Source organism: Molossus molossus, unplaced genomic scaffold (assembly GCF_014108415.1).
Source record: "Molossus molossus isolate mMolMol1 unplaced genomic scaffold, mMolMol1.p scaffold_m16_p_7, whole genome shotgun sequence".
NCBI classification, from domain to species: domain Eukaryota; kingdom Metazoa; phylum Chordata; class Mammalia; order Chiroptera; family Molossidae; genus Molossus; species Molossus molossus.
Window position 1 is genome coordinate 4,404,733 of NW_023425401.1, and position 17,772 is coordinate 4,422,504.

Here is a 17,772-nt window from a genome sequence, read left to right on the forward strand (position 1 = left end):
AACTCCAAAATCAGCAGGTAACTCCAAATAGTGTGATTTTGTGTGTATTCGGCCCTTATCACAAAGGTCAAAGGTAGAAAAGAAAAATAAGAACGAATGATCCTCTTTCCTGAAGACACCTGACTTCTGGTCAGCTCCTTCCCAACCTGCTCTGTGGGGTTCTCAAGGGATGCTTTTGCTCATGATGCTGAAGGTTAGCTCTTGAGAAATCGTGTTTTCGCGAGCACACAGTTTTCTGGTTATGAAAACAGAAACTCGCTGAGATTTAACACAGGTGGTTAGGGTAATGGCCTGGAGTCAACCCCCATCTGCCAGATGAAATGATCTCCATCCACCCCACCCTCCCATCCTCTGGATTATTCATTCCAAACCTTTGAGCACTTGCTAATTCACTGTTTTGAGTTCACTGTGGTCACAATGTAGCCTTTTCAGAAAATTGTTGAATTCTGGGTTTTTTTTGGACCACCATTTAGATTTTTATTCAGGCTGAGTGTTTATGTTGTAAACACACACACACACAAAATAATACAGATTGGAACCACCTTTTTCATATATAAAAATCCCCTACAATCTCACCACACAGATAACTACTGTGGTTAACCTTCAGGGATATAATGTTCTAGACTGTCGTAGTTTTTAAAATGAAAGCTGTACCTGTACAGTCAGCACTACTGAACCTCACCTTCTCAGTTAATTATGTTGAAGGGCTTGACCTATGTTTTCCTTCTTCAACCTCATTTTCAGTCGCATCATAAAAATTCCAGTGTGTGAATAGTCAATGGTCAATAGTCCAATGGTCAACAGTATATACATAGCCAATTCCTGATGACTTATATAATTTTTATTGTACCCTATGGCCTTTTTTTTTTTTAACTGGGAAAAAACGAATCCTCTAGTTTTTAATAAAAATGGAGAAGTGTTCCTCAACACATTGAAACTTACTGTTTGCACATCCGCTTAGAGAAATACTTCTTGCTTCGAGGACAGTTATCATTGAGACAACTATACTTGCAATAGCTTTAAACACATTTCATCATACTAATTTTCTGAAATCATGTTAAGTCTAACTGTACTGAAATGCAAATATTTCATTTGATTCAGGAGAACACAAGCTTCATTTCATCCCTGCTCTGATTGGCCCCTTCCTGGAGGTGACCTTGATACCACAGCCAGACCTGCGGAACGTCATGATTCCTATTTTTCATGACATGATGGACTGGGAACAGAGGCGGAGTGGCAACTTCAAACAGGTAGGCAGGTAGACCCCCAGAGTGGGTGAGGCTCTTCGTTCTCTCTGAGTGTCTCTGAGCTACCAGATGCGGCTCTGAGCTGAGAAATGAGCGCCAAACCGGCCAGCAACAGACCCGATTCCAGCTTGGCTGGCCCTGTCCCAGCCAGGGGCCTTGGACACCTCTCTGGTCCTGTGTTCCCCTAAACCTCCAGGAAGCCCCCAAAAGTAACTGCATCCCCTTCAGCTAAAAATATCCTGCAATTTTCCAGGTCTGTGTTTCAGAACAGGCAGAGACTTTCTTTGCTCCCCGCTGGACACAACACGGAGGGAATCGGAAGGTTAATGAGTTAAAATCCTTGAGTTCACCGTGGTCTGCACGCTGTACTTGGGGAACGGCTTAGCTCTGAGCACTGGATGTGCAGTGTGTGTTCCTGCCCTCTCCTTGAAGCGTTGAGAATCAGTTTGAAGGGGCGAGCAGTGGAAATTCCTGCAAAGGAGATTCCAAGCAGAACCTGTCATTTCTTGTTGAGTTAGGTTCACACAGCTCTGGCCCAGTTTTCCAAAGACCCATGTTCTTATTCCAAAATCAGATTGCATAAGAAATCAGCTGCTCCTGCCCTGCCGCTCCAGCTGGAGATACTAGGCCTACTTCCTATTCACACAGTCACTGCACTCACCTGCATACATTCACCTGTATGCACTTACCTGTATACATTCACCTGCATACATTCACCTGTATGCTCTCACCTGTATGCACTCACCTGTATACACTCACCTGCATACATTCACCTGTATGCACTCACCTGTATACATTCACCTGCATACATTCACCTGTATGCACTTACCTGTATACACTCACCTGCATACATTCACCTGTATGCACTTACCTGTATACACTCACCTGCATACATTCACCTGTATGCTCTCACCTGTATACACTCACCTGCATACATTCACCTGTATGCACTCACCTGTATACACTCACCTGCATACATTCACCTGTATGCACTCACCTGTATACACTCACCTGCATACATTCACCTGTATGCTCTCACCTGTATGCACTCACCTGTATACACTCACCTGCATGCACTCACCTGTATGCACTCATCTGTATGCACTCACCTGCATACATTCACCTGTATGCACTTACCTGTATACACTCACCTGCATGCACTCACCTGCATACATTCACCTGTATGCACTCATCTGTATGCACTCACCTGCATACATTCACCTGTATGCTCTCACCTGTATGCACTCACCTGTATATACTCACCTGCATACATTCATCTGTTTGCACTCACTTATATACACTCACCTGAATGCACCCACCTGTATACACTCACCTGCATACATTCACCTGTATTCATTCACCTGCATGCACTTACCTGTATGCACTCACCTGTGTACACTCGCCTGCATGCACTCACCTGCATACATTCACCTGTATAAATTCACCTGTATGCACTCACCTGTGTGCACTCACCTATATGCATTTATCTGTATGCGCTCACCTGTGGAGAGGACTTGTTCTTGGTTCATGCTTCTCCAAGTAAAGCCTTTTTTGAATCCTACAACAACCATCGTCCACTCTACCAGCAAGCCGAGAGCTTACACAGAACCATCCTATGGCCAAAAGCACCCCATGTCACCTGTATCACCATCCACAGTTATTTTCAAGAGAGCTAATAGGTGACTGAAAGGCTATTTAAAAATCACGTTGGGGATACTCAGTTATTCCCTCTCTTGTTCTCCCCTCATTGAAATTTGATTCAAAGGAATAACTGGGCTTAGTCCTGCGGCCAAGGCAGAGGCCCTGGTCCAGCCCTAGTGCTTCCTCCTCTGCCGGAGCGTCACCTCCGGCCTCTCCTGCCAGCTCAGATAGTTCTCCCTTCTGATGACAGTCGAGTCCCAGCGGATTTCCAGTCTGGAAGACACGACGTTTGACTCCAGTTTTCAGGAAAGATGCCCTTCCCCCGTCTTGCTGCTCATTGCTGCCAGAGAGTATTTCCACGGACCTTCCCTCTGCCCGTGGCGGGCAGGGTCCCACTTAGCAAACATCCCACACCACCTTGAACTGTTCTGAGAAAGAAAATAGAAACTGCATCAAGGATTTAAATTAATGTTTGTGGATCTGTTCGTTTGCTGCTGTTCCTATATATGTATAGTGATTTAAAAAAAAAGAAAAGTAAAGCAATTGGACTTGCAGTTTTTATAGCTCCTAAAAAAAATAAAAAACCTCAAACGACAAAAACGGGCTGCGAGGATTTGTGTTGGAATCAACAAATAGATGTTTTGGCGGCAGAGCAGCCCCGCGGGGAGTTGGAAGTCGCGGCGCTCTGTCTAAGTGAGTCCCTTAGAATCCTGCCTACGGTCAAGCATAGCTGATCGGTCCCTTCCACACGATCGACCACGGCTCTTTCTCTCGCGGACAGAACCATGTCTCCGTTTGCCTGGAAATGCGGCTGGTGGAGACTGAGCCTTGGGTGTGTTTCAGGTGGAAGCCAAGCTCATTGACAAATTGGACAGCCTGATGTCGGACGGCAAAGGTGACGAGACCTACCGGGAGCTCTTCAACAGTATGTGAGTAAAGCGTCCCTCCGCCGTGGGTTCTGTCTGGGCACGTGGGGTCAGCGCCAAGTGTCTGGGCTGCAGACGGGTCTCGCCAGCGTGCTGTGTGTCTGCGGAGGGCGAAACGCCGCCGCGCCCCGGGACATGGTTAGTACACCGATGATCAGACGTGTCGTCTGGTTTCGATCTCTGACTAGGACCGGCCAGGTGTTCCACAGCAGATGGCACCCTTCTCCTGCCTCATAATGTGAGAACCAGGGCTGAGGGTGAAAGAGGGTGAAGGGTAGAGAGGACCCGGCGCAGCCTGCTTATTGTGGCTGTGTGGGTACACGTCGCTCCCCAGGGCCACACGTCCTCGGCTGCTGTGCTGTTAAGAAAATGAACTTGGCCTTTGTCTGCTCTTCGATGGTTGATCCCATTCTGCCACCCTGGGTGTACTTGCTTCCTCTCAGAGTATCAGAGAGGCAGATCGTTCCTAGTAATTTCTGCAGCAGGGATGTGTATGGGGAGAGACAAGTTTTGCTACAAGGGACTTTGAGATTGTCCTTGTCATAGAGGGAGGGCAGCCCCAGGGTGCACTGCTTGTGCCAGGTACTCACCTGCCCAGGACACCTCTGCAGGTTTAGGACTTCAACCCGAGCCCTGGTTTTCTCTGCCGCTAGCTACGGCTCTTAGTCCTTTTCAAACCCAGGGTACTTGCAACGTGTCTCTCATGCCCAGGTGTCACCCGAATGTAAGCGTCCACGCTTGTGTGCTGGGAGCCAGGCACCGAATTCTGTAATCCATGCCCCGCTCATAAATGCAGAGCCCTGGATGCATGAATATACATAGGTTTGAACAGCGTTGTTAGTGACGGATAGGTTTCAGCTTGCCGGGTTCAAAATCATTCTTGAAGCTTTTAAGAAAATTATATTGAAAAGACAAGCCAAGAAAGAAAGGGGCGCACAGATTTCTGGTGGTGAAATGTGCTCTTTGTACTGAAGCCTGAACAGCACCCTTTTCTTCCGATACTGTAATTAAACTGGAACTTGCGGTAATTATTCACCAAGCCCTCCTTCCTTCTCCTGCACAAAGCGTCTGTCTTTCCTGGTAGCTGGAGCTGAGCAAGAATTCTGATTAAAACCTCATCCAGCATAATAAATTGCTTGCAGAAACGGCGCTCACTTTAGTTATGAGTCCTTGGTTCGAACAAAGAACTGGAATGAGAAAGCACTCGGTGCCACGAACCTCTTGGGCTGTGTGATTAATTTTCATAATAAATCCACAAGATTAATAAATACGCACCTGCTTCTTATCTACTTAAATAAAGGCCTGGAGGTGTGCAGTACGGATCACCTGTGTGTAAATATGACTTTGACATAGCAGCTATGCCTTGGCACCAAAATCAAACCAATAATTAAAATAGTAAGCATCTGTAATTAGGACTGTTTAAAGTGCCTGGTTCATTCAAGGGAGATTTTTATGCTTTTGTTGATTTTTAACAGATTACGAGAAATGTTACTATGTATATTTTTCTTTCATGCTTTTGTGATCAGTCTATCGGGAATAAGTAACACCTAAAGTGATAATTACGTATCGTTACTACCTGGGCTCAGAAAAGGAAGTGGAAATCGAACTGTATTTCGGGTCACAGGGGCATGCTTTTCGGGGCCGTAGACATCACAATGGATTGGTATGGTCACAGTGACCCTGCACACATTATGAATTAGGCACACATGTCGTCATGGTACAGTCTCATTTGTCCCCCGCACTTCATGTCTAAAACTTCTTAAAATGTGTTCGGAAACTGAAAGCCGTTCCCTGCCTCCCGAAAAGGTGGCACTTGCCAAACTAGCCTTCATAAGAGACTGGCCGTGTACAGTGCCTCTCTGAGGACTGGAGGCGTCTTCCTCCGACCCTAACAGCATCTTTATTTACCCAGACTGCGTCTTTCTGAGATAGGTAAGAGTCAGTGTGCATTCCTCTTAATAATGCTGACACTGCGGGTCGCAGGCACCAGCGTGAGCTATCAAAACAGAGTGTGGGAACCACACTCGCCCCCCTGCCCCCCGCCTAGCGCCCCAGTTCGCTGATTCGGCCTGATTGAGCACCTCCCTGTCCCAGGACTCTCCTAGGCGAGGATGCAGCAGCCAGTGTGCTGTGGGAACACACAGCAGGGCACCTTGAGCCTTGGGGGTCCCCAGCGAGCTTTCCAGAAGAGGCAGCTCCTGTCTCCGCCCGTTCCCTGGTCCCTAACTGCATTATGTATGCTGCTCAATAATTCAGTAAGACTCCACATCACTGCAGAGATCCTTAGTGGGTGATCACACAATTACAGTTTGGAGCCGGGCTTAGCTCTGGCGCCTCCTAGAGGTACACGAGGCCCTCTTCGGGTTGAGCCAGCAGCACAGACACAGGTGTTTAGGTCGGCGTGATGGCCCCTGCAGAATCCTGTCAGGACCCAGAAAGAGGCAGATGGAGTGTCAGACGCCCGCTCCCCCCAGTGTTCCTTCATAGGGCAAAAGCTGAGCACTCTGTCCCCCTGCAGGACCGTGGGGGGGGTTCTGCAGCCCCTTGTAGAGTCCTGTTGCCTGTTAGCAAAGAGATACCACCTTGTATTGTCCTTAGACGAGCCTCCTGTGTGCTCAGCGCGGGCACTCGGGCATGACTGTGGGCCAGGGGAAAACACCTCATCTTCCCCACGTTACCCAGCGAGACCCTACGTGCTGCTAGTCTGAGGTCTGTATCGGGTACAACGGGGGGATGAGCTTCCACACACAGAACCAGCCTGGCTGCCAAAGCCCGTAAGCTGGATCGTAGACTCGGCCCCAACCTCTGGGTGTTGGGTCCGTCCAGGAAGGGGCTCACAGAACTCGGCCCCTTCTCCGAGAGGACCGCACAGCTCTGGCTCCAGGCGTCTCCGATATTTTTAGACGGATTACTTAACCGGAGCACTTGGTTTGCCAGCCTCGGAGTTGAGGCTGTGGGCTGGCACTTGGGGGCGGTTCTGCATCGGCCCCGTTGGTCTGGAGGCAGGTTTCATTCGAGCACTTGGTTCAGTACCAAGTTGGCATTTAAATCTGAGATGGTGCTATCGAGAGGCTGTTTTTTTTTTAAAAAAAAAAAACAAACACATTTTAATCAAACTAGGGGACCATTCCCTGGGGGATCAGTCAGGGAAAGCTCCATCCTTTGATACGCTACCCCACCACCACCACCGTGCACTCGCGCGCGCGCGCGCACACACACACACACACACACATACAGTCTAGGAATGAACTCAGGATAAACCTGAAACCAAATGATCAGGGATATGTAAGCAACAGCTCAGGAGATGAGACAGGCTGGGTACTGGGATGGCCATAGGCAGGGTGGCGAGAAGGAAGAGGACACAGCCCCAGCCCCCCCCCACCCCCCCACCCCCCAGTTAGCCTGGACAAAACAGTTCTTTTCCTGACTGTTTCTGTTTCCACGAAGCACAGTATACGGCAGACTTAGGTGGTACTTGTAAGACATGTTTCCTGTGTTATTTCTGAAACCCAGGGGAAGGGGACACAAGGCTTTAGACACGACGATGGTGGCGTCCAGAGGGCTGAGGCAGCCTCCCCGGGTCACACTCAGACTCTAACTTTCAGCATCCAGGGCAAGTTCAGTGCTGCGCAGCCCAGGCTGTGGTTCTCTGCGGAGAGGCCGGGGCGACAGTCCCACAGAGGCTGGTGGCTGTGGCTTAGACTTTCGTGTGTGCACAGTGCCTCTGCCCAAGGTGCTGGAGGTCAGGGGCGGAGGTAGGAAGCACGTGAGTTCGGCACCTGTCCTATCCCGGTAGCGCCCCGTAGAGAACCCCTGTGAGGAATGACGCAGGCAGGGGGCTGTTCCGTGAGTGCACAGAGTAAACACGGATTGAGTGGGCAAATGTGAAGGGAAAGGGAAAAACACGCCCAGCGCCACTCCGCCGGCACCAGGATTCCCTGTGGCAGTGCAGGCAGATCGCTCGGACCGGGATGCACTCCACCGAGAGGTAGGAGCCTCTGCCCGGGCGCAGAGCAAGGCTTCCGTCAAGGTGCACCGGCAGGTGCTGCTGTCCCCCCGCGTCCTGTGCTGTGGTCCGGCGCGAGCTGCTCCCGTGAGCCGGAGGCGAGGGGGATGTCTGAGCCGCGAGGAGCCTGCCTGCTTTGAAACTGTGTTCGTGTGCATGTGTTCGTACCCTAATGACTTGGCTAACCTGAAAATGCGTTTGTTTTGTCAATGCTTCCGGATTAGAATTCCGCTCTTTGGTCCCTACCCTAGGTAAGACCTCCTTTGCCTCTCGGGCTCCTTGTAAGATGTTGCCGTGGTTGCTAAGGCATGTAAGGTACCGATGCAAGTGAAACGGTCGTCATGGTGACCGATAAAAATAAGTGTTGAAAATGCCCTGGGTTCTCTCTTTTTTCCAGCCTGCTGAAGAAAATTGAGCGGGAAACATGGAGGGAGAGCGGGGTGTCGTTGATCGCCACGGTGACCCGTCTAATGGAGAGGCTGTTAGATTACAGGTAAGCCGAGCCCAGGATTTCCAGGTGTGCTGCGCCCCGGTTAGGGAGCCCGAGTCAGAGCACAGTCCCCACCACATCCGAGTCCTTCATGCGGGAACTGACCCTCAGACACGGCCCGAGGCCGTGAAGTCTCGGACCCCTGACTCACTTACCTGGGTCTTCGCCCTTTGGGTTTTCTTTCTGTCTGCAGCTCTCTCCTAGTCTCACTTGGTGAATGGAGAGGGTTCTGAGAGTCCCCTTAGCAAAGGGCTGTTGTAGGTTTGCTCTGTATCTGGACTCACCCGTTAGAGCCAGCAAGCAGATCCGTCCGTCGTAGGCGGTGTGACAGAGAGTTAGACAACCATGCTGTTTTCTCAGCGTTCTTATTTTTATGCTCAAAGGACCTCAACGGAATGAAACCTTCATTCCCCTGGTTGGTGGCCAGGCTTACCAGCTCCCTCCCACCCTCAGGAGGTGCATCATAACCGCCTTCTTGCCGCCCCAGAGCCCTCCCACCCCCGCCCACTGGGGGCTCCCCGTCCACCCGGAAGTGAAATGCTCCCTCTGAAAAGCAACGTGTTTCTCACTCCCCTGAAGAGCAAGCTGTGTCAGCCCCCAGGAAGGAGACCCTGAGTCCTGACTTGCTCTTTGTTTCCAGGGACTGCATGAAAACGGGGGAGGTGGACAGCAGGAAGATCGGCTGCACCGTGAGCCTTCTGGTCAGTGACCCAGCCCTTCCTCCCCTGGCCTCACGTGTTAGGGTTTTCACAGACATGCTCTGCTCTGGTTGCTTTCACTGTGTTTTTATCGGGATGTTTCTTAGAAGAATTTAGACATCTATCTAAAAGATGCCTAGTGAGCGTCCGGTTGAATTAAACCTCAGGAAATTAAATTGCAGAATGACCCTGCATCCCAGCAGCCCCGTGGCAGACCCGGGAGATCCCAGTGGGTGCCAGCGGTCTCCTGGGGCAGGGCGACCTTGGCCATCCTCTTCGCTGCTCTGCAGGAAAAGGGGAATCCCTGACAGAGTGCAGTGTCTCTCCATCCCTCCTTAATCAGTACCTGTGATCTCTTCTTTTGTGACCAATGACCATTTTCTGTTAAACACACTAATCTTCACGCTCTAGCTTCTTTGCACATTAAACCTATAATACCACTATTGCTAAGGTTTGGATCATAAGGAGGAGGATTATATAATTTGCCACTCAAACAGGACATTTTTGAGAGTGAAATTAAACATTATGTAAGGAGAACAGGCTCAACGGGAACGGTTCGGAGAAAACTGCATTTATATTAAACTGTCTCATTGCCAATGATTCCACTGAGTGGCGTTCTCACCACAGGGCAAAAGAATGACTGTACCTGTAGATATTCACCGGTCAGTGTTCAGAAAGGGTAAATCCATGTGTTTGCGCGTTCCCCGCAGTCGGATCTGAAATGTACGGCGAGGTGACTGTTTCCATTCCTCAGTGTGTGTGTGAGGGTCCCTTTGTTATCTTTGGAAGAAGGAGTGAAACCTCACCCTCTGTGCTAAGTACTTATTCTCATTCGGACTCTCTCCCGCGCTTGGCTGTCCGGCATTGGCCTGGACCTCGGAAGTGTGTTCTGCCCCCCACTCTGATTCCGTCTTGTCCGGTTCATTGGCTTCAGTCTTGTTTTATTCAGTTCGGTTGTTTAGTCCGCAAACAGCCCCTCTTCAGAGCTCCAGACTTTTGCCCGGCTGGTGTGGCTCAGTGATTGAGACACACGCCCAGGTGGTGGGCCCCATCCCCCGTGGGGGGCATGCAGGAGGCAGCCGGTTGATGTTCTCTCTCCTCGATGTTTCTATTTCTCTCTCCTCCCTTCCTCTCTCTAAAATCAATAAAGAAAAAAAGTTTTTAAAAACAAAGCTCCGGACTTTGCTTTCTTACGACTGCCTCGCTGTCTCCCTAGCTGACGGTCTCTGCACTGTGCTTCATCTCTGAGCGCGTGACCGCATTCCCGGCCACACCCCAACCCTCCTCCTTCCCATGTAACTGTTACATCTCCACCTCCAACATCAGTCTCTCAAAATAGTGGGACCTGAGCGTCCTCCATCGGCCCCACCTTGTACATCACTGTCGCCCCTAACTTTCGTCACCAGACTCAACAGTCACCTCCAGGCCCTCGGGCCAGCCCATTTCCCCCCCCCCCCTTCACACTGTCCCTGACCTTGAACTTAGCCCCTGAGTTTCTACGTCTGTCCGTTGTGTGTCCCCCAGTTTCTCACCAGCCTTTCGCCGTGGTCAGTGTCCGTAGCCTGAGCCCCTTCCACATCCCCCGTTCGACCGGGGAGAAAGCTCCGCTCTCTGGCTGCTGTAGGTCTTCTCCATTTGTCTCCCTTCTCCTGGCTCCACCCCAGCCCCAGGCACAACGTCTCAGGAGTCACCCCAAAGGGAAGTCTTGACCTTGTTCCCAAAGCATCCTTGGCCGTGTGGCACCTTCCTCCACAGCCCCTCCGATCGGAGGCAGACGAATTGCGGTCCCCGTCCCTGCGTCCATCCCCTCCCTCGGCAACACAGGGGAGTGCGTGTCCCCATGAAGGAGGTCATGCTCTGCCCTGAGCGTGTTTCCTCATCTCCCGGTGAGCACGAACCAGAGACTCCGTAAGATCAGGGCCCCTCCGTGTTCACTCGCGACAAAGAATGTCTCCAGCTCGCTTTTTGCTGAGAAAATGTCACCGTTTCGAACGCTGTTCTAATTTCATCCAGCCCAAGAACACTTCTTATGAAAGGAGCCAGCACATAACATTGAAGCTAATCTTCCTAGCTCCTGCTCCTCCTGGAAGCTTCTTGATGTTTTCTCTGGCAGTGTGGCTCCCTCCAGCCATGCACTTGGTCCGGGAGCTGCCCTGCCCTCCAGGAGATGGACTCCGGGTTGGCTTCCCAGGGCTGTGGCTGTTACCTGGAGTTCAGTGCGGGTCTGGGAAATGTGATTATCGCTTGTTCTTTGTGTCTCAGGTTTCCCCGGACATATGTGAAAACTTCTCATCTGCTGATGGGAGAGCGTGCGTGCATGTGTGCGTGTGTGTGCGTGCGTGCGTGCGTGTGTGTGTGTGTGTGTGTGTGTGTGTGTGTAAAGAACTGTTCACTTACAGAGTGAGCCCTTATTTCATTCTCAAAGACAACAGCTTCTTAGGAGAGCTATTAGAGCATATCACCCTTTAATAACAATGTAAAACCTGCCCTGGGGCCATGAGCCTTGTGTTTATGCTACAACAATTCTTGCTAATTAAAATGATTTGGGTTATAATGGGGGCTGTGAATAGCATTGTTTACTGAGTCGCTTAAAGAATGCCAGGCTTTCCGGGACAAGAGAGGGAGAGGGGGAGAAAGTGGTGTAAATAGGAAAACGGTATTTTTCTGTTCAACCAGATGTCAGGGTCTCCAGGTTAGGAGAGTCTGCAGGTCAAAGGAAGGACAGCTGGAGGTAGAATCCCAAGAGAACACCAACGGCGGACCTCGGGCTTGACGCTCAAGTACACTAGAAGGAGCCACGCTTACTCTCGTCCCTTCCCAAAGCCCTCTCTGGCTAATCAGCTTCAAACACTTGGAGAATGCATGGTCTTCGCCCCTGAGAAAAACCCTCCCTCCTTCCAGTCATCAGATGTATCCCCGTCTCTACTCTTTTGCCTTTTTTCCTTGTCCCTGGTGGCATCAGAAACAGGAGCGGTGATGGTGGGAGCTCAGGGCTGTGAGCGGGGTTTCGTGTCCCGGGACCTGTTCGGAACGGGCCTCATGTAAGTCAGCGCCCTGCTTCTGCTGGAGTCCACCTCCACCCACATGTGCTCCCCTGTTTACGAAGTTCCACGAGGGCTCGTGAACCTTCTCACGTGGTGAGGACAAGTGGTCCTTCTGTGCAGGTCACATACTTTGAAGTGCCAGGATCCGGAGCCCAGGTTACGTTCAAGTTGAGTTTGTGGTCACATTAAAACGAGTTAGTGACGTTTGGTAAGATCGAGATACTTTTTTTTTTTTTTTATCCTCACCCGAGGATATTTTTCCATTTTTTGTACAGATAGAGTGGGAGGGAGAGAGAGAGAAACATCGACGTGAAGGGACACATCGAGTGGCTGCCACCCGCACGACCAACCAGGGCGGGGGACAAACTGCAACCGAAGTACGTGCCCTTAGTGGGAACCGAACCCGGGTCTCTGGACCGCAGGCCGACGCTCTAACCGCTGAGCCAAACTGGCCAGGACTCGAGATACTTTTTTATACATGGAATATGTTCAGTAGGCTTCTCTCTATAATAATCATTCGAAACAAAGTATCTTGTTATTAATCCCATTACCTTTTGTTCACACACTAGAAACATTTAAACTCCAGCGCAGGTGAGAAACTCCAGTAACATCCTAACCATAAAGAGCCTTTTCATTTCTCCTCTTCCAAAAACGCTTTTACATTGTTTTGACTCTGCCTTACTTCTGTGTCTTATTTTTCCTTAGAGTAAGTGTGTGTTTGAAACTTGAAAGAAACTCCTTGGAATATCACTAATTAAAATGAATAAATAGGTTCATCTGTTACATGTTTCACTGTTGTTTAGTTGAATAAGCTGATTGTCCGTTGGCAGTTAAACTAACCAAAAAGTGATAGAAAGTTACAAGAGAAATGTTCATCAGTGGTAATGATACCACAGAAGTTCCCAGAGCATCCAGTGACAGCTAGGTCACACTGAGCACAGTGTGGAATGAAAAACACGTCACTGGGCCTCCTTACTTCATGTTTGTAAAGACATTTATATGACCAAAAAAAAAAAAAAAAATGTATCCATTCTCTGGGTTTGATTTCATGAAACTTCAGCAGAATAAAAGGCAGGTGTTTGCAGGCCTGACTGGAGAGATTAACTACACGTGCATTATTTTTTCCCAGAACTTCTACAAGACTGAACTGAACAAGGAAGAGATGTATATACGCTACATTCACAAACTCTACGACCTGCATCTCAAAGCACAGAACTTCACAGGTAATTATCTTCCGGCTTAGGTTGGCAAGGGGGCTAGACACTGGTGTATGACATGATAAATCCTCTGCTTTTTAGAATTAGGCCTCAAGCGTTTCTACTTTAAATTGAAATTTATTTTTTACGTAGTTGATCCATCTTTTCTTATTGTTCTCTGATTCCCTGCCTCCTTAATCAGATGAAGAAGCAACTCTTTTAGAAATAGAAATGTATCTTTAACTGGAGTTATTTGTTCTTTTTTTTTTTTTTTTTTTTTTGGTACTTCATTTTAATTTATATATTGGCTTTTTAAACTAGATCTCTTTGCATAGATTTTTAGAGATTGTTTTGGGGGTTCAGAAAGGCATCCCTATCTTTTCACAGTCTACTTAGAGCTAGTATTTCATCACCTCAAGTTAAATTGGAAAGTTTACAACTCTAGAGGATGCTTTATCGTCCACACTTTATGTGGTAATTTTCATACATGTATTCCATCTACATACATGTGAAAGCCTCATCAGGTGATGTCATCATTTTTGCTCTCAACAGTCATACCTCATTTAAAGAAGGACAAAAATGGAGTATTATATTGACAATGTCTACTGTTCTTTCTTCATCTACAAAGTTCCCTATTTCCCTGTTATTATTTTTGTTTTGTTTTTTTTATAAAGAACTTGCTTTACTGTTTCTTTTAAAGCAGATCTAGTGGTGAAGAATTAGTTCCCTTCCCTTGAGAATGTCTGTACTTTCCCTTCTGCCCTGCAGGATATGTTTGCTGGGTATAGAATTCTACGTGGGCCCTTCTTTTGTTTCAGGACTTTGGAAAATGTTGTTCCACTGTCATCTGACCTCAGTGGTTTCTGATGAGAGATCTGCTGTCATTTAAATGGTTTTTCTGTCCATAACATGTCATTTTCTCTGTTATTTTTCGAGATTTTATCTTTGGTTTTTCAGCAGCAGTTTGGTTATGATTTAGATGGACATGATTTTCTTCACATTTTCCCTGCTTGAGTGTGCTGAGTTTTTTCAATAGATAAACTTATTTCTTTCACCAAATTTGGGGAGTTTTCAGGGGCTGTTTACTCAAATATATTTTCTGCACCAATCTTTCTCCTCTCTTTTGGGACTGCAGTGACATGCATGTTAGGCCTTTGGGATTGTTCCATAATTTCCTGAGGTTAATAATTTTTTTCTTTTTTTTTCCTTCCTGTTGTACATATTGGATGATTTCTGTTGGTCTCTTTTCAAATCCATTGATTCTCCTCTGTCAATGCCATTGAGCTATTGGAGCCCTTACAGTGAAATTTTAATTTTTGTTATTGTGCTTTTCAGTTCTACAATTTTAATTTGGCTACATTTTTATAGCTTTAATTTCTTTGCAGGGGAAAAAAGTGTTCATGGAACATGGTTATCATAACTGCTTCTTCATATTATTTGTCTATAATTCAAACATCTGAATCATCTTGTGGTTGGCATCTGTTAATTGCCTTTCGTTTTAAGATTTGTTTAGTTTTCCTGTTTCTTTGAATATCAAGTAATTTTTAATTGTATCCTGGACATTTTTAATGTCTTATGAGACTCTGGATTCTGTTAAAATCTCCTGGAGAATGTTGACTTTTTAAATTTTATTTTCACAAACCATCAATCCAGTTTGTTTTAAACCTCAAATCCTGAACCACCTTCTGAAGTTTGGGATCCTAATGTCTGTTTAGTTTTCAAACCTCAGCAGGGCCATTCTAGGCTCTCCTGCATGGGTGTCACCCGGGGGAGTCTGGGACTAGACAGCGAGGATGCCGTAGCTATTTCTCAAAACCACCGTGTGGATTCTTGTCTTTTCTGCCCTTGTGCCGCTTGGGGATGAGCCCATGACGTCATCCACAGAATTGTAAAAGCCCTTCGTCCAGCTCCCTTCTCTGGGTGATCTACCTCGCTCTTCAGCTCTCACAGGGCTTCTTTCCTAGAACTCTGTCTTGATCACAGCCAGAATACTCAGCGCCGGGGCTTGGGCCTCTCCGCACCACAGTGCACTCCCTACAGTTGGTCTTCCTAGAGGCCAGGTTCACAGTCCAAAGCCTGTGGGGGCTGCTGCCGCCACTTAGCTCGTCACCAGCGCTGGTTTGCGGTTCAGTTCCTGGGACTCAGAGTAGCCAGAGGAGTAGCCCAGAGTGGTCCATCCCCCAGAAGGGCCTTGTCCCTGTCCTCTGCCTACAGGAGCTTCTCTGGGAGGATTTTCTGCCGTTCCCATTTGTATTTCCAGGAGACTGGGTAGTGTGAGCCAGGAGATAGGAAAAGCAAAAAATGAAAGCAGGGAGCTCGCCGCTCCAAAGCGATCATCTCGGTATTGATCTTCCTATTCTAATTTACTTTTGAGAGTCCTCCAGTGGTTGCTTCCGTATCTGTTGAGAGTTGTTTCTTGCGATCAGTGGAGACAATGGGGTAGAATGTGCTTATTACATCTTACCAGAGCCAGGACGCTGGACCTGGATTTAGGCACCACCGATCTTGGTCTTTTTGCTACAGTCTTCTTCCAAGAACTCCTGAATGGTGGCCTCTCCCTCGCCTTGTAAAGAGCGAAGGAATCCTTTCTGAAAGGGTGCCTGTGTCCCCAGAATTGAAGGCTGCCTCCAGCGACAGCCCCACGCTGTCCACGGAGAACACCCCTCTGCTCGGTGGGGAGATCTCGAGGTGACCTTGGGTCCTTCTCTTCTAACCTCCCTCAAGTAGCCATTCATGACGTCCTGTTGCCGTCCCCTCCTGAGAACCTCAGAAACATCGCCGTTCTTTGTGCCTCCGTTCTCTGTCGCGCGTGGGTCTCTCTCATCTCCCACCTGGACTGCTTCTTACCTGTCAGCAGATTGTTCTCGACAACAGCGTTCAGCCCGCTGTGGCCTGCAGAGCCACCCGCTTTTGGAAAGAACATTTGGTGAGGACCCGGCCAGGCCCACTCGTCTTCCGATGGTCTGGGGCTGTCCTCACGCTCCAGCGGCCGACGTGCGTAGCCACCGCAGAGACCCGAAGGCCTGCGCAGCCTCACCTGACCCAACAGCTACCTGCGCAGCCTCTGGGGCTGCTTCCTCCCTCCTTCCCACCCTTCAGGGCAGCTCCTTTACTGTGTTCCCTTGCAAGCTGCACCTGCCTGGACTTCTCTTCCCTCCCTCCCCCTCATCAGCTCCAGGCCTCAGCACCCACCTTCGTAAGCTGATGTTCAGGTTTCCATAGCAGCACTGTCATATCGCTGTTATCAGTAGTATGTAAGGGGTGTGTGTGCGCACGTGTGCGTATGTGCACGTGTGTGTGCGCACACGTGTGTGTAGGTAGGTGGATAGGTAGGTAGGTAGATAGGCAGAAAAATAACCTTATCTCCAGTTACAGGGTGCATTCCTGGAGGACGGAGGTGATATATTCTTCTCCTTGGTCTTCTCTGTTCTTAGAATAGCGCCTAGGAATATGAGCTTTAAATAAACGTGTGGCTAATGAAGAGACGCAAGGAAATGTCAGCACCCGGAGCAGGTTTTTCTCCTGCAACGCTGGTAATTCCGTAACCACTGCGAAGTCCCAGGATCTCTTCACACACGTGTCGATAGTTTTGGTTCAACAGACGGGGGTTTTGGAGCTGATCATTTTGCCTGAGAGTTTACATGGACATTTTTGAGTATGGAGTTGGTAGCCAGATTTTGAGAGAAATGGTGAGCCCACTCTCTCTGTCTGTGGGAAGAAAACCTGGTAGGCTTGTTTTATTTAAAACCCATAGAAAAAGAAGCGAGAGAAGAAACTGAGAACAAGGCCTTGCATATACGTAACAGCTGTGTCCTGGCTGCTGAAACGGAGGCCAAATCCCCGAGGGTATGCCTCCAAAGTGGGGACGGCTCTCTTCCTATTTATTTGCAGTTTCTATGTTCCCCAGAGTCATAAGAAATAAGTCCTTTCCCATATAGCATCGTCTCCATCTCTTTTCCATCCTCATTTTTGTTAGTTCTTGGAGAGAGCGAAAGTGATGGGGAAAGTCTTCTATCATCATCCTGGGATTCGGCTTAGATGCGTGCCCCTTTGCTGCCTGTTGACGCGCCCTTCATTGTATCTCGTCCCCTCCCCCCCGTGTGTCAGCACGTCTCACGTCCCGTCGGTGTCCTCGCGCCACACGTCTCGGGATGATGGCATGTGATGGCCCACACTCCAACAGTCCCTGGTGCCTTCTATTCAGAATTACAAACACTTTTACAAAGACTGTCCGTTGGAGTTTGGGAGGTGATTCGTTCTTCCCTCTTCAATACGCACTGTCGTCTTCTAAAGATAGAGAAAATAGGTAGCCGGCAGATCCCAGCCAGATGCTGCGGTGTGTGGAAACGTTCAGGATCCTCCTCCATCCTCTGCTCTGTTGTTCATGCCTCCAGGGTCTGTCGGCTTCAGGAATGAAAATGTGTACGGCTTCTTTTACAAACACCGTTGACCCCCGATATCCGTCATCGTTTTCCCAAATCAAATTCTTACGCAGGTGTTTTGTTTTTGTACGGTCCCCATGTC

The 17,772-nt window shown here is 48.7% G+C and overlaps 1 protein-coding gene across 1 annotated transcript in view; it reads left to right on the forward strand.

The window, feature by feature from the left end:
* Nucleotides 1–17,772, forward strand: part of DOCK4 (dedicator of cytokinesis 4) — a 337,471-nt gene that overhangs the window by 286,545 nt on the left and 33,154 nt on the right. The window contains exons 31-35 of the mRNA XM_036247405.1: nucleotides 1,102–1,250; nucleotides 3,732–3,817; nucleotides 8,218–8,313; nucleotides 8,951–9,011; nucleotides 13,182–13,275. Coding sequence (XP_036103298.1) covers nucleotides 1,102–1,250; nucleotides 3,732–3,817; nucleotides 8,218–8,313; nucleotides 8,951–9,011; nucleotides 13,182–13,275 — 486 coding nt within the window. The remainder of the gene's footprint in view (nucleotides 1–1,101; nucleotides 1,251–3,731; nucleotides 3,818–8,217; nucleotides 8,314–8,950; nucleotides 9,012–13,181; nucleotides 13,276–17,772) is intronic.